We start from the raw sequence: 21,895 nt of genomic DNA, 5'->3' as shown, positions 1-21,895 counted from the left end.
AGATCATGACCTGAGCCGAATCCAATAGTGGAATGCTTAACTGACTGAGACACCCAGGCGCCTGTATTGATTTTTTTTTTTAAGCAGCAGCATTTAGTTTCATTGATTTCTTTTATAATTTAAAAAATTTCTTTTCTTATACTTTCTTTGGTTTAATTATCTCTTCTTTTTTAGGAAATTGATTTGAGACTTTTCCCCTTTTTAGTATAAGCACTTATTTTTATGTGTTCTAGGTTTCTACGATCCTTTCAAGGAATATCATACTTCTGCCTAAAGCGCTTACTTTAAATTGCTGTGGTTAATGTCTTCTGACAATAAATTCTTTCAACATTTCTTTGCCTGAAAAGTCTTTATTTTACCCTTATTTATTGAAGCATAATTTCACTGCATATGGGATCTTGGGTTGACAGATTTTTTTCTGTAGTACTTTATATAGATGTTACTACAAAGTGTTCTAACTTCTATGGTTTCTGAAAGATAATCTTTTGTAACTTTTATCACTGGCTCTCTACATATAATGTGTCATTTTCTCTGGCTGCTTTTATAGTTTTCTTTGGTTTTTAGCAGTTTGAGTATGTTGTGTCTAAGTGTGTGTGTATTTGGTGCTGTTCTACAAAGGGTTCTTTGAAGTTCATGTGTCTGTGATTTGGTGTCTTTCATAAATTTTGGAAAATTCTGGCCATTATCCCTTCAAATATTTCCTCTGTTCTGTTTTCTACCTTTTCTTCTGGGACTCCAATTTCATATGTTAGATCAATTGAGCTCTTAGATGCTATGTGGTTTTTTTTTTTTTTTTTTTCATTTTGACTCTTTTTTGTTTGCTTGGATTTTTTTTTAAATTTTTGTTTATTTATTTTGAGAGAGAGAGAGAGAGAGAGAGAGAGAGAGAGAGAGAATCCCAAGCAGGCTCCATGCTGTCAGTGCAGAGTCCAACGAAGGGCTCAAACTCACAAACCATGAGGTCATGACCTCCAGTCATGACCTGAAGTATCTGAGAGTCAGATACCTAGGCGACTGAGCCACCCAGGTGCCCCTGGATATTTTTTATTGACTTATTTCAAGTTTACTGGTCTTTTCCTTGGTTCTTTCAAGTCTACTTATGAGCGCATCAAAGAAATTATTCATCTATAATGCCATGTTTTCTATTTCCAGCATTTTCTTTCTTTTCTAAATGTTTTTCTTAATTTATTTTGAGACAGAGAGAGAGAGAGAGAGAGAGAGAGCGAGAGCGTGGGAGAGGGGCAGAGAGAGAGGGAGAGGGAGAATCCCAAGCAGGTTCTGCACTGTCAGCACGCAGCTTGGCACAGGGCTTGATCCCACGAACCATGAGATCATGACCTGAGCTGAAGTCAAGAATCAGACACTTAACTGACTGAGCCACCCAGCCACTCCTATTTCCAGCATTTTCATATGACTTTTACACGTTCCATCTTTCTGCTTCAGTACCCCATCTGGTCCTGCCTGTTGTCCACTTTTTTCTACGGATCTTTTACCTTAATAATTATAATCATTTTGAAGTCTGTCTGATAATTCCATCATTCTTGTCATCTCTGAATCTAATTATATTATTTTATCTCTTGACAATGGGTTGTTTATTCCTTACAATTTTTTCCTGAGTCTCATGGTTTTGAATTGCATTTTTGCCTTAAAGTGGGCATGACTTTTCTGTCAGACTGTTAGTGTTGGGAGTTAAATCATCATCAAGTCACAGGTTCAGATAGGTTTGGACTTTGTTGTTGCCATCATTATTTTTAGCGCATTGCAGTCTTCAAATTGGGGGGAGTGGCGTGGAGGGGGCGTCTCTCCTTTATACTCTCGCCTTTTCCCCGGCAGTAGATCATTGATGCTTATTTCTTCTTGATTTTAGGTTTGTGGCAGGGGCAAGGGTGTTCTGTTCTGTTTTCTTATTCTTTGTTTTTGATGGGACCTCGCCACCTGGGTCTTATGGATGAGGCTTGCTCAGAGTTCTTAGGTCCTTATTCCCATGGAAGTGAATCCGCTTGTATCTCTGATAGGTTTGGGACAGGAATTTCCATCCCTCCCCTAGTGATGAAAGGCCATTGATTTGAAAATAGGATGTTGGTTGAAGATGGTTTCCTGTCCCTCTTTCATGGGTAGAGGTTTTTTTCCTTTAAACTTTTCCTTAGCTGCAGGGGATCTCTACCTTTGCCCTGGGATTACAGTTTCCTTCTTCTCCCTGTGGCTCATAGCTTGGTTTTTTTTAGGAGAGATAGTCTGGGGAATTATGCCTGTACCCCAGCAGCCACTAGGTACCTCTTTTACACCTGAGCATGTATACCCCTAAAGGTTCTTTGTTCTCATGGCCTGCTCGCAATCTTCCTCCTAAGTACCCAGGAGAGACCTGCAGAAAAGTGCTTGCGAGTGAGCGTGAGCTTTCCTTGAGTCTGGGCCCTTAGCTATTCCAAACTGTCATGTGAGCCCACACTTAGCCTTTTACAATTCGTTAAAATTTTAACTGATTTCCTCTTACCTGCCTGTATGGTGGCCCCTCTTTCTCCTTCTCCTCTCCTCTGCCGAAGGTGGAGCAGTGTGCTTCATTTCTCTTTGGAGGGGCTTGCTGCTGTTTGCAGTTCAGATTATTTGTTTGCCTTATGTCCTCAACTCTCTGAAGGGCTCAGGAAAAGTTATGATTTTGTAGATTATTTAGCCTTTTGTTACTCTTAGGATGGGAGTGACATTATTTACAACTTTGTAAGTTCTAAGCCGAGTTCATTGTAATTTTTAAACATTTTTTTTTTCTTTTCTGACAATAATGGAAGTAAAAAGTTTTATCCCTGTTTATTTTTAATGAGTAAATAATACCTTTTTCTAGGTATCTTTTTTCTTATTTTGTTTTTAAGGTAAAAATTGGCCTTTTATTTGCTAGACTCCTAATATTTCAGTGTTTTTATAGCCAACTAATGTCCAGACTGTTGAACAGATTTAAACAATTAGTGAGAGCACTCATCCAGTGTTTTCCCCTCTGTTTGGATTCTTGAGATCACTCTAATTGAGAGTTGTCTCAATGATTTGAAGTTCATAGGTTCTGCCTGTACTGTGTAAGTCAAATTAGCTCAGTCTATTTCTAAAGCTAAACTGTTGAAAAATACGATTTTAAATATTTTAGGGCATATGATTGAAAATATATTGCAAATGGCAGATAGAAATTTTGCAGTTATAACTCAAAGAGAGATCTCTATTAGCATGTATCAGTTGGCTCTTAAATTAACATGTATATCAGAGAGCAGAACTAGTTGCAACACTCTTGTGATTTGCCACGTAAGATGTTATTCTGTAATCAGAAAATAAACTTTTTATTCTTTATTCCCATTTTATGAGTTTCTTGGATATAAGATTGTATATCGATTGCAGTAATTACTATTTTTTGTGAGCCCATCAGGAAACCAAATTTTTCTTATTTGTTTTCTCTGCAGAAAACTTCATCAGCAGTTTGAAATGTACAAGGAGCAGGTGAAGAAGATGGGAGAAGAATCACAACAGCAGCAAGAACAGAAGGGTGACGCCCCAACCTGTGGTATCTGCCACAAAACTAAATTTGCTGATGGATGTGGCCATAACTGTTCGTATTGCCAAACAAAGTTCTGTGCTCGTTGTGGAGGTCGAGTGTCATTACGTTCAAACAAGGTACAGAATGAAAACCACACGTAATTCTGTTATAGTTGAGCTTATAATATTGTTAAGCTAATTGTGAATACAATGAAACAGACAATTGAAATTAATATTCAGGTTAACCAATGAATTAAAAAAACTTCTAGTGTCTTCATTTTCGATAAAAGAAATTTTTAATCTTTCCTTTCAGTTAAAAAGATACTTGTCTCATTGTTTATGGCCTTTAGCTAATGGTTTTGTTTGGAATCATAGGATCTTAGACTTTCAAAGATGATGAAAATAATTTATAGATCAGTTGGTCTAACTCCTTTATTTTACGGGTGCAGAAAACTCAGATCCAGGGAGACCAAAGGTCATTCTTCATGTCACACAATTGATTAATGTTAGAGCAGTGACACTGCTTTTTCCATTATTACACATAATTTTATAAACTTTGTAGACCTATTCTTCCTTCGACCCCTGTTTTCTCTCCTTTTGAAAGAGGCTCTTTTCAGCTTTGAGAGTCTGTGTTTTACAATTTTGTAGCTTTTGAAGCTACATTACCCTTTATTTTTGTTTTGACATTAATGAAATAAACATTAGATTATGGAATTTAAAGAGGAAATAATAAGGAGATGTTTTAGACTCATCCTAGATTTTTTCAGTTTATCCATCCACTTTAGGGAATATCTAATGCTACCCAAAGAATGCTTTTTGAAATAAGCAAAAACAGTATTATAAAATATTTTCCTTGCTAAGTTCTTTACAATTTACATTTGTATCCTTACTAGTATTTTATCACTCAGTTCTTAGGTAGTTTTAAAATAGGGAGCTAATGTTTGTACATACATTACTCACACATAGTTATGGGGATTTGTTCCCCTGTGTAATTTCATGTCTCCATTTTCTCATTGTTTCCTGTTTCTCATTGTTTTGTTTTGCCCAGAATTAATCATTTTCTGTTTTCTCCCCCCTAATGTTTCCTCCTGGTTTGCCTGATTATTGTTCTTTACCTTGACTAGTTACATTGGCTACAAACTCCAGTGCAGTTCTGAATCAAAGTAGTGACAGCACGTATCCCTGTTTTGTTCTTATTCTTAGGGAGGAAGCTTTCAGTCCTTCATTATTAAGTATTATATTAGCTGCCAGCTTTTCATAGATGCCTATCTACTCCTAATTTGCTGAGAGGTGGTGTTTTTTTGTTCTTTATTTTGGTTTATTTGTTTGTTTTCACATCAGGAATAGATGGTGGAAATTGCCAAATGTGACTCCATCTATTGAGATTAATCATGTTTCTTCTTTGCTTGTTAATGTGGGGAACTACATTGGTTGTTTTTGAAATGCTAAACCAACTATATTCCTGGGACGAATCCCGTTTGCTTATGATGGGTTGTCCCTTTTATGTAATGATGGGTTTGATTTGATAAAGTTTTGTTTACAATGTTTGCTTCTATGTTCATGAGTGTTAGTGTCTGTAGTTTTCTTTTCTTGTAATACGTTTCTTTGATTTTGATATCGCAGTAATGCTATCCTGATAAAATGCATTGGGAAGTATTTCCTCTTCTTGAGTGTTTTCGAAAAGTTTCTGTAGGATTGATACTCTTATCCTTTAATATTTTGTAGATTTTACCAGTGAAGACATCTGGGCATGCTGTTTTATTATTTTCTTGGGGGGGGGGAGGGTTAAGTACAGTGTCAATTTCTTTGGTAGATATAGGTTTATTCAAGTTATTTACTTATTTTTTTTTTTGAACGAGCTTTGGTGTTTTTCAAAGAATTTCTCCAGATCCTTATAAATTGTCACATATATTGACATAAATCTGTTCACAGTATTCTATTATTATTCTTTAATATTTGTAGAATATGTAGTGATGCTACCTTTTTAATTTCTGCTCCTGGTAATTTATATTTTCTCTCTTTTTTCCTGCTTAGTTTGGCTAGAAATTTATCAATTTTAATGATCGTCTCAAAGAACTAGTTTTTTGTTTCATTAGTTGTCTCTATTGGTGATTTCATCTTTGGTCTTTATTATTTCTGCTGACTTTGGGTTTAATTTTCTCTTTTTCTGGTTTCTTAGGTGGCAGCTGAGGTCTTTGCTTTGAGATGTCTCTTCTTTTCTAATATAGGCATTATGTGCTGTCAGTTTCCCCCACGTACTACTTTGTTGACATCCCCAAAATTCTGATATGTTGTCTTTTCATTTTCATTCTGTTAAAAATACTTTCAAGTTTTCCCTTTCTTTTTAGAGCCATGAATAAATCAGAAGTATGTTATTTCTTTTCCAAATACCAGGGAGTTTCCAGAGATCTGTATGAGTTTCTTTATCCCTGGTAACATTCTTTGCTCTGAAGTATGGTAATTACTTTTAATTTAATTCTGTTGTGGTCCTAGACATACTTTGAGTGCCTTGAATTCTTTGAAATGTATTGATACTATTTTATGGCCAGAATATGGTTTATTTTGGTAAATGTATGTACTTTTATTTTTTGATGGAGTGTTTAAAATGTCCTTTAAGTCAAGTTGGTTAATAGAGTTGTTAAAGTTTAGTATATCCTTTTTGATCTTTTGCTTATTTATTTGATAAATTATTAAGGGAGGATATTGAAATATACAACTATACTTGGATTAATCTGTTTCCTTTTGTAGTTCCTTTTTTTTATTATGAAATTTATTGTCAAATTGGTTTCCATTCCTTTTGTAGTTCTATGTATTTTTGTTTTTGTGTTATGTATTTTATTAGGTTCTGTTTTCAAATGCATAAACATTTAGGATTATTATGTCCTATTAACTAATTGTCCCCTTTGTAATCATGAAATGACTTTCTTTATCCCTGGTAACGTTCTTTGCTCTGAAGTCCACTTTGTCTAATTTTAATAGAGCTTTCTATTAGGTAGTATTCACATGGTTTATGTTTTTCTCTTCCTTTACTTTAGAATAATTTGTGTCTTCATATTTAAAGTATTCTTCTTATAGGCATATAATTGAGCCTTGCTTTCTTAGCCAACATGACCATCTCTGCCTTTTAATTGGGGTGTTTAGATAATTTATATTTAATGTAATTTTTGGTATGGTTTGTTTGAATGTATCATTTCGCTTTTTTTCTGCTTGTACCATCTGACTTTTGTTTGTTTTTGTTTTTTGGTTTTCTTTGAATTAGTCAAGCACTTTTTAGGATTCAGGTTATGTCCTTCATTGGCTCGTTAATTTTGTCGACTCTGTTTTATAGATTTGTTGGTTCTTTGTTTTGTCATTTTATTACTCAGTTCAGGATTTGAAGCATACATCTTTAAATTATCATTGTCAGTCTTAACTGATATTATATCATTTTGTGTATAATATAGTACAAGAACCTTCCAATAGTGTATTAGCATTTCTACTCTTTTGGACTTTATGTTATGGTGTCATATATTTTACTTATTTTATAAACCCCACAATACTATTATTCTTTTTTATTTAAAAAGTTTATCTTTTAAGGAGTTTTAAATAATAAAAAGAAATATTGTATATTTTCTGTTGTCATTATCATTTCTGGTACTATTCATTTCTTTTTATAGATCTGTATTTCTATATGCTATCATATGTTATCTGTCTGAAATATTTCCTTCAATATTTCTTGTAGTGTGTGTCTGCTGATGTTGAATACTTTCAACTTTTTATGCTGAAAATTTTGCTTTTTATTTTTATTTATTTATTTTTATTTATTGAGGGGGAGAGAGAGCATGCAAACAGGGTAGGGGCAGAAGAAGAGGGAGGGAGAGAATCTCAAGCAGACTTCATGCTCAGCAAGGAGCCCACCATGGGGCTTGATCTCACCACCATGAGATCATGACCTGAGCTGAAATCAAGAGTTGGGGGCGCTTAACTGACTGAGCCACTCAGGTGCTCTTGCTTTCTTTTTTTTTTTTTTTTTTTTTTTTAAGATTTTTTTTCTAGGTATAGAATTCTGGGTTGACAGTTATTTTCTTTCAGTATTTTAAAGACGTTTCACTATTTCAAATTAGAAGTGTGATACTATTCTCATTTTTGTTTTTCTGTATGTAATATGTCCTTTTTGTCTGATTGTTTTTAAGGTAATTCTTTTTATCACTGCTTATGTGCAACTTAATTATAATGTTTGTGTATTTTTATTCATGTTTCTTGTGTTTGGAGCTTTTTTGAGCTTTTTGGATCTCTGAGTTTATAGTTTTCCTAGGGTTTTGGAAAATTTTGGCCATTATTTCTTCAAATATTTTTATTGGACTTTTCTTTCTCTCTTTTCTTTCAGTAACTCTCATTACCTGTACATTAGGCTGCATGACATTGTTCCACAGCTCACTTAAGTTTTTTTCATCAACCCCATTTTTAGCTTTATCTTTGCTTTTCATTTTATGTGTGTTTTCTTGGTGTGCCTTTGAGTTTGCACTTTTTTTTTTTTTTTTTTTTGGCAATGTCATAGCTGTTGTTAATACCATTCAATATATTTTTTCATCTCAGACATTGTCTTTATGTCCAGTATTTCAGTTTTGGGCTTTTAAAAAATATCTTCTATTAAAAACAATCTTCTATGATCTATTTAAGTTTTGAACATGTAGAATACATGCTCTGTGATAACTGTTTTGATGTTCTCTTCTGTTAATTTGAACATCTCTGTCAGTTTTTGGGTGTTTTGATTGATCATTCTCATTATGCTGTGCATTTTCCTGATTTTTTATATGCCTGTATCTCATGTTGGGTGCCAAGCACTGTAAATTTTACTTGTTGGGTTGGGATATTTTTGCATTTTCATAACTCTCCTTGAGCTTTGTTCAGAGGTGCAATTAATTACATGGAAACAAGTTAATACCTCTGCATCTTGCTTTTATAAATATTAGGTTGATCTGGAGAAGTGCTCGGTTTAGTACTAATTATTTTCTTCTACTGAGTCAAGGCTTTCCTGAGTACTTTAGCTAATTTTGTATATGCTTATTACATATGAATTAAGAGATTTTCCAATCTTGTTGGTGGACACATCCACTGTTCGCTCTAACTCTTCAGGTGATTTTTTTCCCCCTCTCCTGGGTATTTTCTCACATTCATGCTTACTCATCATTGCTAAGCTGAATACTTGAAGGGATTGTTCTGCAGTTATCTGGGCTTCTCTCTCTGTGCATCTTTTTCTTCTCTGGTAAGTTGGCCACTGAAATGCAGCCATGTTGGTCTCTTCAGATTGTCGGTTTATTCTCTTCTGCTGAGGATGTTTGCCAAGCTGAACTTGAGCTCCTCTGTACTGCTCTGCTGTCTGGAAAGTCTCTCAAAGCACTAAAACTGGGGCAATTGTAGAGCTTATTTTGTTTGTTTGCCATATTTTAGCTATCTCTGGACTTCTTTGCCTGATGTCCAGTATCTTGAAAACCATTCTTTTATATATTTTTCTTGTGTTATATTTTGTTTGCCAAGGCAGGTGAAGAAATCTAGTTCTTGTTGCCCCAGTTAGGCCACAAGTAGAAGTCTGTAATGACATCTGACTATAGTTTGCTTGAAATTATATATTCTGGTTTCTAATGTATGGTCACTTTATGCTGAACAAAGTTTTAGTCAATAAATTAAGTAAAATTAAGTAAAATAAATTAAGTGAAAAATTGGAATGCCCCTTGGAAGTCTGTTTTATTGTAGAACTATGAAACTCTGCATGTTGTAGGGGTGCCTGCGTGGCTCAGTTGGTTTTAACAAGCAGCCAACTTTGGCCCAGGTCATGAGCTTGCAGTTCGTGGGTTCAAGCCCCGTTTTGGGCTCTGTGCTGACAACTCAGAGCCTGGAGCCTGCTTTGGATTCTGTGTCTCCCTCTCTCTCTGCCCCTCCCCTGCTCACACTCTGTCTCTCTGTCTCTCTCTCTCTCTAAAAAATAAATAAACATTAAAAAAATTTTTTTTTAAATCTCTGCATGTTGTGGATTAGCTTGGTGGATGGTTTATGGGAGAGGGACGGAACCCAAGGCAGTATTCCCTACTTTTCTCATACTTTTTTCTTATATCTGAGGGATGTGTTAGGAGAATGAACGTAAGTAAAAATAATCTAGATTTTAGCTTAAGAAGGATAGCTTTGGGTTTCTTTTATTGGTTTTCTGCATTTTCATTCATAATCTACTTGAGGAAGCATTCCTTTGTATGATATGTATAAAGGTTGTCTATATTCTAAATGAAAAAAGTACTGAGTTCAGTTTTTCTCTTTTCACATTGGATCATCCTATGTATGCTCCACTGCCTTATGTAATAGAAGGAGGCTTTTGCTCTCAATAGGTGCTAAATACACTTTTTGATTTATCATAGCCCCAAAGGATTAAGCTCAGCAAAATTTGCTCAGACTATTTTTATGGAGTAGAATAATGAGAATACAAATATTTCATAGCTTAAAATTTAATTATAAAGCTATTTTAAAATTATTTTAGTAATCTCCTATGAGAACAAGATAAAATAACCTTTTGTTTTAATTTTGAGGCTCTTTCATGTGGAGCCATCCTTAACAATTAATTAACTCTTTTGAGATACATTTATGATTCAGCGAGAATAAACTCAGTGCAGGACATATGGAAATACCAATACAATAAGATTTATGAAATATTGATTTCATTTATTTCCTTTTAAGATGATCCCCCTTAGTAAATTAAAGCTATATATTTAGTTCAGATTGAAAAATAATGACTTTATAAGGAAGAAATTATTTTGTAATCATAGAATGGTGATTCTAATAAGACGGACAATAAAGGTTATATATAATGAGGATTATTTTAAGCTTCAAAGCATAGCAACATTAACTTTTTTCTTTCTTTTGCCTTTTGGTGGGAAAAATAGATTACCATGTGCTTAAAAGTAATCTAATTTTGAAAAAGTAAAGAATATACATTTTTCAAGATTGTATTAATTTACAAGTGTAATAGATGTGATTTTTTTCACTAGAAATTATATTAGTTTTGAAACAGAATGAATTATAACTTTAGAATGGTTATAAAAGAAAGTAATCCTGAAGCAAGTCCCTTAAAATATATTGATATACATGCGTTCAAGATATCACATGCTAAGAGTGAAATAATATAGACATTTCTACTGCATAACCAAGTCATTAAGTATCACTTACATGCAAAAAAATTTTAATGATTAATTTTTAAATTGTTCACTGAGAGATAAATGGTAATTCGAGTATTTTTGCAATCCTTCAGGTAGTTTTTTATTTTTTAGAAATTTCAAGTCATGGGGTGCCTGGCTGGCTCAGTCAGAAGAACATGTGATTCTTGATCTTGGGGTCATGAATTCGAGCCCCACACTGGGTAATAGATTACTTAAAATAAATTAAATTAAAAAAATTAAGTCACTGTGATTACCTGCAAGTCTTTGACTAATGTACTAGTATAATATACAATCAGTTCCCATACACCCAAGGCAAGTGTATGATATATGAGTTTTCTTTTAGACTTCATAGAATTGCTACCTACCAGTATATCAAGAAAAAATTGACATTCTCCTGGAAGAGGATGGCATAAGTTGAGATAATGAAAGAACCAAGTTTTGTTTCTGCCCGGGTGTTGTGTGACTGTGTGACATGTCTTCACTTCACATCTTAGTGCTTCTGTTTTAAAATCTGTAAAATGAGGGGCGCTTGGGTGGCTCAGTCGGTTAAGCGTCTGACTTCGGCTGAGGTCATGATCTCGCGGTCGGTGAGTTCAAGCCCCGTCTCGGGCTCTGTGCTGACAGCTTAGGGCCTGGAGCCTGTTTCAGATTCTGTGTCTTCCTTTCTCTCTGACCCTCCCCTGTTCGTGCTCTGTCTCTCTCTGTCTCAAAAATAAATAAACATTAAAAAAATTAAAAAAATAAAATAAAAAAAATCTGTAAAATGAAATCATCTGTGATTTCTAAGATGTTTTCTGGGTTTGACATTTTATGATTTTAAAATTAATACTAGGTAACTCAAGTAATGCTTGAAGTACTTAAAAGTACATTCATTTAGCCAAATATACTTACTACTTAAATAATTTTAAAAAGGGAATTGAGAAGCTTTCATTAGTTGTTATATGTTGCTATATCTAGTACACTTTGGTTTCTCTCCCCATCCCACATTTGTATGGCATGGGAGTGTTGAGGGCACCACTTAAATTTTAGTAACTGTGTTCATAAGCATTTGAGAAATAGGTATAACTTATTAGAATAATACAATTCGTAGGACCACCCTTCAGCAAGCTGCCGTATTCGGTAGATCCTGAACTTCAAGCCTCTGAGCTCATTAACCTAGAATATGTGTGAATATTGTTAAAAAATGGTTGTAGAATTTAAAAAGAAGAATTATTTCCCCTCATTGATGTCAACCTCCCTTAATGGTATAGGATAAAATAGGGACTGCGAGAAAAAAATCTAACTTGCAGAATCTTAGGATATTTACACTTCCTCATACATACGAGCATCGTGGAAGGAGGCAAAACAATGTTGCAAATTGAACACAAACGAAAACATTTTCACCAAAGTTTACACGCACTCACTCCCTCTTCATATGGCATCTTTATATAGTTTTCATCTGGCTCAGCCCCCATTTCTGTCACCTGTATAGCATGATTCAGTGTGGGTAATATTACCGAGAAGAGCAAGGAAGCTTACAAATACTATTGTAGTTATCTGTTTGGGATTGTTTCTCTTCAGGAGCCTCTGGATGATTCCATAGGCATTTTATACTCTTGAGGTATGTGGCAGTGGGCTTGAAAGTGAGGTCGTGTACCCCTGCTGTGGAAGGAAGGAAGGCTTTCTGGACAGTAGATGAATGTGAATTACTTAAAGGGCAAAAATTTCCATATGTACTCTTTCTTTTTTTTCTCTTAAAATTGATCCACTCGAGAACATTTCTGTTTTTTGAAATTTTCTTTCCGACTCCCTTTTACAATTGGTTGCCCTTATACTCTTCAAAGAAAAGCATGCTTCTTAACCCAATCTAATGTGGATAATGTATTGCCTCAGGATGTGAAAATTTCTGGGGTTCCAAACAAAGTGACAATTCTAGAATGTACTGTCCATGAGGGTAAAGCAGTGAGAGGTTTTGTAAGAAATTTAGAAGGGGCGGCACCATGTTTCATTCAGGCAGCAGACTTCTGGCAAGACTCTGGTGCCTCATTTCTCTTTTATAATTTTGATGTGAGATGAGTGTCATGGTGACCCGTAGTGGCACATTTATTTGAATTTAAAAATGAAGTCAGACTCTGAGAGAAAGTCAGATTCGTCTGATAGTTTCTCAGCATGGCCTGGTTTTGCCAAATAGGTTATATGGCAGACATTTCCCCTATATTGAATGAGGTAAATCCGCAGCCCCAAGATTTGATAAAAATATTATTGAAGTGTACCTACAATACACAGCATATCTGGAAATGTATCCTTTCCAGCTATTTAAACTTCAAATTTAAATGTTATCTTAAAAATGTGTGAGGAGTACATGGTTTCAGAAATTTATTTTAGAAAAAAGAAAAAAATGTATGCAGACTACTGATATATAGCAGGTGCAGTGTATGCTTGGTTAATGGCATATGTGCGTTTGAAAGCTTTGCTATTTATTTGCTGTCTACTTGCTCCTGACCACTTGGTGGGAAGAATCCTGCTCAGTACCTAATATCCTCATCAGTAGATGAAGTTAGCTCCTTATCCGTAGGTAAGATGAGCACTAGGTTAAATAGATTTTACTTAGCTTGTTTGGGGAAGAATAATAATAGCATTTGCCATGAATTCTAATCATAATAGTAGACTTTATGTTAGTTTACTAGATAAGGGAATTTAGGATGTCACCGAAACTGCCACATAGTTAAATAGATACTAGGTAGGGGAGCGCAAAGGACATGTAATGCAGACAATATGTGAGAGGAGGGTTAGACATAGCTATGAATTTCTCTACCCTTTTTATTTTTTTTATTTAAAAAAAAATTTTTTTTTTAACGTTTATTTATTTTTGAGACAGAGAGAGACAGAGCATGAACAGGGGAGGGGCAGAGAGAGAGGGAGACACAGAATCGGAAGCAGGCTCCAGGCTCTGAGCCATCAGCCCAGAGCCCGATGCGGGGCTCGAACTCACGGACCGTGAGATCGTGACCTGAGCTGAAGTCGGAGGCTTAACCGACTGAGCCACCCAGGCGCCCCTTCTCTACCCTTTTTAAATGAAATACTCAATAAATCTCACCCAATTCTTTTTCAAACATTCCCCCCAAAATGTTTGACTTCAAACATAGGCACAGAAATAAACGAACTCGTGTCCGAAACAAAAGTGTTGTTTTTTTAAGTTAAAAATAATTCTGATCCATAAAAAGAAAAGCCATAAGGGGACACAAAGAAACTTTTGGAGGTGACAGATATGTCTGTTACCTGGATTGTGGTGATGGTTTCATAGATGTATGCATATGTTTAAAGTCATCAAATTGTATACATTAATATATGTAGTTTTCTAGGTATTTAAATAAATAAATTGATGGCCCATTTGAAAAAAAAAAAGGACATAAGATTCTTCTTTTGAAGTCTTGTCTTTTTAACTTCCTTTCAATACATATATTAGAATACCACTAAGTCTCACTTAGGTCAAAACAGAGTATGTATTTTCCTATCACCGAAACAACCCCAGATCTATTCCTTCTATAAATTTCAGCTTTTCTGAATGATGCCACTATCTGTTGTTCTGTCACCTAGACCAGAAAACCAGGTGTACTCTCAGGTTTTTGTCCATTGCTGTTCTTCCCCCCACAAATATTTGGATTTGATTATCTCCTCTCTTATCTACAAGAGCCAATAACTGCTGTCCTTTTTAGGCTTTCACCTTCTTCACCTGGACTAATGTTAGTCTCCTAAATGGTCTCTCTCCTCCAGTCCAGATTCCTCACACACATCCCTCCCACGTCCCTACTGTGATATTTGTAAAATGCTGATCTGGTTGTTTTACCTCCTGCTTAATAACTAGTTAATGATGACTCATTGTTTGAATGGAGTTTCTAATGGCATAAAGCGCCCTTTCCCTGTGATTCGTACCCTGCCTAACTCGAGACACATGCTTCACTCCATCCTGTATGCCCCAGCCGGACCACACTCCTTGCATTTCTCTTAAATTATTACTGTTGTTTATCTCTTACGGTTTTGCTTACCCTGCCACTTTAATCCGAAACACAGCTCTGTTTTCCCCTGGACCCTGCTCCTACCCATAAATAACCCCTCCCCACCTGATGAACACGTCTTCTTCTTTTTTTTTCTTTTTCTGGATTTAAGCATCATCTCCCCATGATGCTTTCTTTGGGCAACTCATGTGAGTTAATCACTCACTCTTTTGTGCCTCAGTGGATTCCAAAGACTGCTAATCTAGTACTTTTAACATTTTATGATTAAGTGACTGTATTTCTCTACGTCCTCCTGTTTACTGTAGGTTTCCATGTACTCGGCATATAATAGGTCAGTATAAATACCTGTTGAGTGAATGAATGGAAGAAAGAAATCTGGTGTACTCATCATGGGCATGTTATTTTGAGAGAGGTATTGTCTTTTTCTCTTTTTAATTACTTATTTATTTTTTAGAATTTACATCCAAGTTAGTTAGCATATAGTGCAATAATGATTTCAGGAGTAGAATCCGGTGATTCATCCCCTACATATAATACCCAGTGCTCATCCCAGAGAGTGTCCTCCTTAATGCCTCTTACCCACTTAGCCCATCCACCCACCCACAGCCCCTCTAGCAACCCTCAGTTTATTCTAGATATTTAAGAGTCTTTTATGTGTTGTCCCCCTCCCTGTTTTTATATTATTTTTGCTTCCCTTCCCTTATGTTCATCTGTCTTGTATCTTAAATTCCACATATGGGTGAAGATATATATTTGTCTTTCTCTGACTAATTTTGCTCAGCATAATACCCTCTAGTTCCACCCACGTTGTTGCAAATGGCAAGATTCCATTCTTTTTGATTGCCGAGTAATTCTCCATTGTGTATGTACAATATATACACACACACATATATGTTTCAGATTAAAGTGGCAGGGGAAGCAAAAACATAAGAGATTAACGGCAGTAATAATTTAAGAGGAATGCAAGTAGTGTGGTCCGGCTGGGGCATACAGAATGGAGTGAAGCATGTGTCTCGAGTTAGGCAGGGTACGAATCATAGGGAGAGGGCGCTTTATGCCATTAGAAACTGCATTCAAGTTTCATTCTTTATCCATTCACCCGTTGATGGACATTTAGGCTCTTTCCATACTTTGCCTATTGTCGGTAGTGCTGCTGTAAACATTGGGGTGCGTGTGCCCCTTCGAAACAGCACACCTGTATCCTTTGGATAAATGCCTAGTAGTGCAATTGCTGGGTCATAGGGTAGTTCTATTTGTAATTGTTGGAGGGACCTCCATAACGTTTTCCAGAGTGGCTGCACCAGTCTGCATTCTCACCAGCAGTGCAAAATGGTTCCTCTTTCTCTGCATCCTCGCCAACAGCTGTCATTGCCCGAGTTGTTAATTTTAGCCACTCTGACTGGTGCGAGGTGGTATCTCGTTGTGGTTTTGATTTGTATTTCTCTGACGATGAGTGATGTTGAGCATCTTTTCGTGTGTCTGTCGGGCACCTGGATGTCTTCTTTGGAAAAGTGTTCAGAGATAGGCATTGTCTTTTGATGCGGCTCCTTGCTGCAGCTCAGCACTGTGATAATGTGTTTTGAAGATGGCAGTCTAAACCTGTGAATGAATAAATAAAAAGGTAAACTGTATAGGCAGTACGTAATTGTTGCAACTCTTAGAAGAAGGGAGTAGGCTTGACAGAGAAGATGGAGTAATATTGTAGTGGTGCGAGAGGTGGTTTAAGATTGGTTATATAAGGTAGGCAAGAAGAGACAGACAAGTGATGGTAGTTTAACTATGTAGAGTATACAGCATTGATATAGAGGGGAATCTACCTTTTTGGCAATGGAAGAAAGCAGAAGGGGAAAGACTAAATATTTAAGAGAAGGAGTCTAAGGGGAGCTGACATTAGTTTACTAGGTGACTGGGGGACGAATAATACAAAGTTGTACAAATATACAAAGAATAGTCATTGGCAGATGCAGTTGCCATATTTAGTCACAAATAGTGCTATGACTATCAGGAGCACGTATCAGACAGGAAAGGGAACAATAAAAACAATGATATAAGTGAGAACGAGAAGGTAGATTAACACTTACATTGATCTTCAGGAGAGGCAATGTGGTTGGCTATTAGCAGAAGCGATAAGATAGTAAGGATGGTCATAGGGAGAGTTGATCATAAGGAAAAATGGTCAGTATAAAATTATTTTAGGGGTGCCTGACTGGCTCAGTTGGTTAAGCTTCTGACTCTTGATTTAAGCTCATGATCTCCCGGTTCGTAGTTCGGGTTTGTGAGTTCGAGCCCCATGTGTCTGCATTGACAGTGCAGAGTCCGCTTGGGATTCTCTCTCTTTCCCTTTCTCTCTACCCCTCCCCCGCTCACGTGTACACATGCATGCTGTCTCTCTCCCTCAAAATAAATAAATAAACTTAAAATTTATTTTAGAAAATAAAATACATTTTAATAGCTTTTTAAAATAATTTTTAAATATATATGTATTTATACTCTGAAACTTTTAATAAATGCTTTTGGATGTACTCCAACTGTAATAATTATGACCTAAAATAATGTAGTTAGCAATGAAATTACAGGAAAGATATGTAAAGCCAACAGAGGACGCTGGCATTAGAGTGGCAGCGTGGTGTCGTGGCTTCAGCACAAGTTCTGACGTGAGAAGTTTGAATCCCAGCTTTGTCACTTACTAGCTCTGTGACCTGGTACAAGATGCTTAATCTCTGCCTCCATCTCTCCATTTGTAAATAGAAATAACAATAGTGCTTATCTCACTAGGCGACTGTGAGGATAAAACAAGTCAATATTTGTGAAGCACTTATTTTGTGTTTTTTTATTCAATGAGATCATCAGATTTGTGTGCTGGGTTAGTGTATCCCTTATGGTGGACCTAGACCTCTACTTCTTCCTCTTCCTCAGTCCGGTGTTAAGAGCCTTACTTCTCAGTATCTCCTAAATCAGCCCACTTCTCTCCATTTCTCTGACTATGACTGTAGTTCATACTGCTCTCGTATGTGCTTCTTGCCCCAAATATTTCAACATCTTCCTAATTGTTCTCCCAGCTTCTGGACTTGTCCCCTTCCAACAGCGTGCACTTAGCAGCATAGTTGAAGGCTCGGTAAATAGTAGCTGATAATATTGTGCCTCTCATTTATAAATCATATGATAGTTTTTTTTTTTGCTTATTTTTTATTCCTGTTGAAAGATAATAAAGATACGATGGCAATAATATTTCACATATGTATTATAGTGAAGTTTTTCCTGTGTCTGTTATAGCTAAAATTTAACTTATTTTATCTGTTCAGAGGGATTAACTATTAGCCAATTCATTAGCTATGGCTTCATTTTCTTTTTTATTTGTGCAATGTGCATTATTTTGTTTAAGTGTTATGCTTCTCAGTTTCAGGCAAATGTTAATATATGTTAATATGTTAATGTGAGGCTTTAGTTCAGACATATCAGTTGTAATCTAGGCATTTTCAAATACTTTTATTCCAAATATGCCAGGCTTGTTTGTGCTTTTGTGCTTTTTGCATTTTTCATTTTGTTGCATAAAATAGTCTCCCTTACTGGTCTTGCTTGACATTCTCTTCTTTATTCTTTAAAGATCTGCTTACATCTCAGAAACTTTGTCTTAATCCTTTTTCTTGAAGTCCTGTTATCTCCTCAATCATTGGTGTTTCTATAGTGTTTTGTTGTTTTCTTGCTTTCATAAGTCTCTCTGTTATGCAATGATTTTTCTTCTCTTACTACATTTAGTTCTTTGGGAGGAACTGTCTTACTTAATTTACATCTTAGATGTCTTATTACATCTCAGAAATCTAGTGTAGTGCCTGATACATATATAATGAGTGGTCCATAAATGATTTTTGTTGGTCTAAATTATTAGCAATAGAAGTCTTGGACTGTGTACAATAGCTTTTATATTATCTTTAGTTTTAACATTTGTAACAGGTGAAACAGTCAAGAACACAGTAATGTAAAGGATGCAGTCCTGTCCCTTCTATGCAATATCCTATGTTTCATAGTTTAGAATATCAGATATAGAACTACATGCCAGGCACTGGATGGAGAGCTTTTCTTATTATTTTATTTCAGAAAACCCTATAAAGTAAATATTAATTCCCTGTTTTGCAGACACAGGCTTAACTTAAGAAAATTGTTATTTAAAAATGTTCTGGAATCTGTGTGGTTCAGTTGGTTAAGCGTCTGACTTCGGCTCAGGTCATGATCTTGTGGTTTGTGAGTTCGAGCCCTGCATCAGGCTCTGTGCTGACAGCTCAGAGCCTGAAGCCTGCTTCAGATTCTGTGTCTCCCTTTCTGTCTTCCCTCCCCCACTCACACTCTATCTGTCAAAAAATAAACATTAAAAATTTTTTTAAATGTTATTTAAATGTTATTTTATTTATTTAAAAAAAATTTTAAGTTTATTTATTTATTTTGAGACACAGAGCAAGCATGGGAGGGGCAGAGAGGGAGACAGAGAATCCCAAGCAGACTCTGCACTGTCAGTGCAAAGCCTGATGTGGGGATCGAACTCACAAACCATGAGATCATGACCTGAGCCAAAACCAAGAGTCGGATGCTTAATGGACTGAGCCACCCAGGCACCCCTTTAAATGTTATTTTAAGAAAAGGTGGAATTTTAAGATAGGTCTGTCTGATTGCAAAGTCCTTGCTCTTAGTCACGACTATTATCGCCACTTATCTTTCAGAGAGCAATGATCCCTCAAAATACATGATTTTACTTTGTAATGTATATAGAATTTTTAAAATTTATATAAGTTCTTATAACATATCAGATCATTATCATTACATTATCACCTTGCCAGTTATCATTTCTTTATGTTTTAGTAAAGAGAAATGCAACAATTTTTAACTTCAGAATATCTAAGTACGTTCCCCTTGGCCAAATCATGCATCTCATCGTTTTCTTTTCCACATTTATAGTGGGAATCTATGACCCAAAATTGCCAATTGTAATCAATAACATGTTACCTTTAATGGTTTTTCTAATTAATTTTTTTCCTTGTAGTTAATAAAGCTTGGAAAGCTTCTAAATTAATGGGACATAAATAACTTTTGGAAGCAATATGCATAATTCATATAGAATTTTGTCTACTTTTGATAGTATATGATGAAATTAAAGATAAACAGTGATGCTCTGTTTTATTGTCTTTGTACTTACAAGCTATTTGCCTTAAGATTTCTCAATTTCTCTCTTTGAGTTAATTGAGTGTTAAATTGGGATTTTATTTGTGGAAAGAACATCCCCATTTTTCTGATGTTTGTTTTTTTTATTGCTTTTACACAAATTATTGTGTTTATGTATCTTTATAAATTCTAGTATATGGCGTGCTCTTGCTTGAAATATATGGAAAAAATTTTCCTTTTAAAATGTTTGTATTTCACAAAATGCAATTTAGACTTTCTCAGAATTTTTATTTCACTAACAAACTCTTAAAAACTCTTGCTTGTTTTAAGAATGGAATTAATTATTATTTTTTTTTTTGTTTTGTCTTTCTGTCTTTTCTAACTTGCTTTCGTGGATATTCACACCAGGAGGACAAAGTGGTTAGAGTCTTTTTTCTGTCTAATATTATTTTTTTCTTGTTGCTATTATTGCTAGTTTTAATTTTATAGCTGTATTTAATTTGTATGCTTCTAAGTGTTTTGTTACAGCCATTGTGCATGATAATTGCTATACATTAATATATTTTAAGCATGCTATCTGATTTTACTGAAAAACATATTTCATTATATTATAGATGAAACTTTGATTATTTGATTCTTAAAAAAGCTTGCCTCTTTAGCGTTTTGTACCTTTTTAAAGGAGATATCCCAGCATTTTTCATTGTGATAAGAATTCCTTTAATCTTCTTATGTTTCTCTAAACTCATTGTATTGGTCAGAGTTTTTAACAGAAGCTTCTGAGTTAGTATAAAGATTTAATCTTTGTAATAATGAGTCTCAATAGCATCAAACATGGATTTTCTGAAGTACATGTTTATACTTGATTTGAGTATTTAATATATTTTTATTTTTCTTAACAATATGTTTTAGAGATTGGTAAAATGTCTATGTTGTATGCTCATGTTGATTATTAGATATAATTGTAATTAAAAAATTCTCAGATATATAGAATTTGACCACAGGTAAGATTTGAATAATCTGCTAATGTCTGCAGAAGTCTGATTTGGGTTTGGATTTGGATCTGCTCTGGAGATGTTGACTTCCTGCAAAGCACAGATAAAAACTTTCCTTTCTGATTCCTTTGATGAGTCAGACTAAAACTTGGAGGTCTTTTCAAGTTTTCCAAATTTAAATTAGCATGAAACCTAAAGAGAAATCCTTTGACTGATCTCTTCTTTTTTGTGGTTGGAGAATTTTTATTCTTTTTAGTTTTCAGTTACTTGGTTGGGATAACGTAGGTGTTGGCAGATATTGATGTGGGTTCAGAATGAATTCTCTAAAAAAATTTTTTTAATGTTTATTTTTGACAGCGAGAGAGACACACACAGAGACTGAGTGGGGGAGGGGCAGAGAGAGAGGGAGACACAGAATCTGAAACAGGCTCCAGGCTCTGAGCTGTCAGCACAGAGCCCGACACGGGGCTCAAACTCATGGACCGCGAGATCATGACCTGAGCCAAAGTCGGCCGCTCAACCGACTGAGCCACCCAGGCGCCCAAAGAATGAATTCTTTGAGCAGAAAAGACACTGTGACTCTGTCACTATCCTTTTTTAATTTTTTTTTAAATACCTATAGGAATTCTACTAAACTTTTGAGGCAGTTTTGAGGACTTAGAGTCAATCACTGTAGACATGTCCCAGACTGGGCACCATATTCGATCCAGGGCAAGCTCCCTAGAGAACCTGCCAGTTTTCTACAAGCCAAGTTTATCAGCTGACCCTCAAGGAGTACAATTCAGGCAATTCAATACCTTTAGAATCTCTAGTGCTACTTTTGTGTTTGGAGTTAACACAAGATACATCATGGTTTGATGATTGTCTGTAGTTTTCATAGTGAATTCTGACACCTATCCCAGAAATGAGACATTTGGTGATAACTTAGCTATGGAAATGACAAGATTTCATAATATAACAGATAGACTAACAGTATGTGAATTTTATGTGCATTAGAACATTTCAAATAAAATTCAACAGGGCTTTTTATGGTACTCTTTATGCAGCCCTATTTAATAGAACTTCCACT

The 21,895-nt window shown here is 35.3% G+C and overlaps 1 protein-coding gene across 33 annotated transcripts in view; it reads left to right on the top strand.

Moving 5' to 3' along the window:
* RIMS2 (regulating synaptic membrane exocytosis 2) overlaps positions 1-21,895 on the top strand; it is a 614,335-nt gene that overhangs the window by 117,683 nt on the left and 474,757 nt on the right. For 20 of the 33 annotated variants that reach the window (XM_086695410.1, XM_086695422.1, XM_086695419.1 and 17 more), the window contains 2 exons: positions 3,435-3,645; positions 20,243-20,254. In XM_086695410.1, coding sequence (XP_086551536.1) covers positions 3,435-3,645; positions 20,243-20,254 — 223 coding nt within the window. The remainder of the gene's footprint in view (positions 1-3,434; positions 3,646-20,242; positions 20,255-21,895) is intronic. The other 13 variants (XM_086695440.1, XM_086695424.1, XM_086695433.1 and 10 more) reach the window with 1 other exon arrangement.

The sequence above is a fragment of the Puma concolor genome, chromosome F2 (genome assembly GCF_028749965.1).
Source record: "Puma concolor isolate L17-30 chromosome F2, mPumCon1.1.hap2, whole genome shotgun sequence".
NCBI classification, from domain to species: domain Eukaryota; kingdom Metazoa; phylum Chordata; class Mammalia; order Carnivora; family Felidae; genus Puma; species Puma concolor.
Note: the sequence above shows the minus strand (reverse complement) of the source record. Positions and strands in the feature narration are given on the sequence as shown.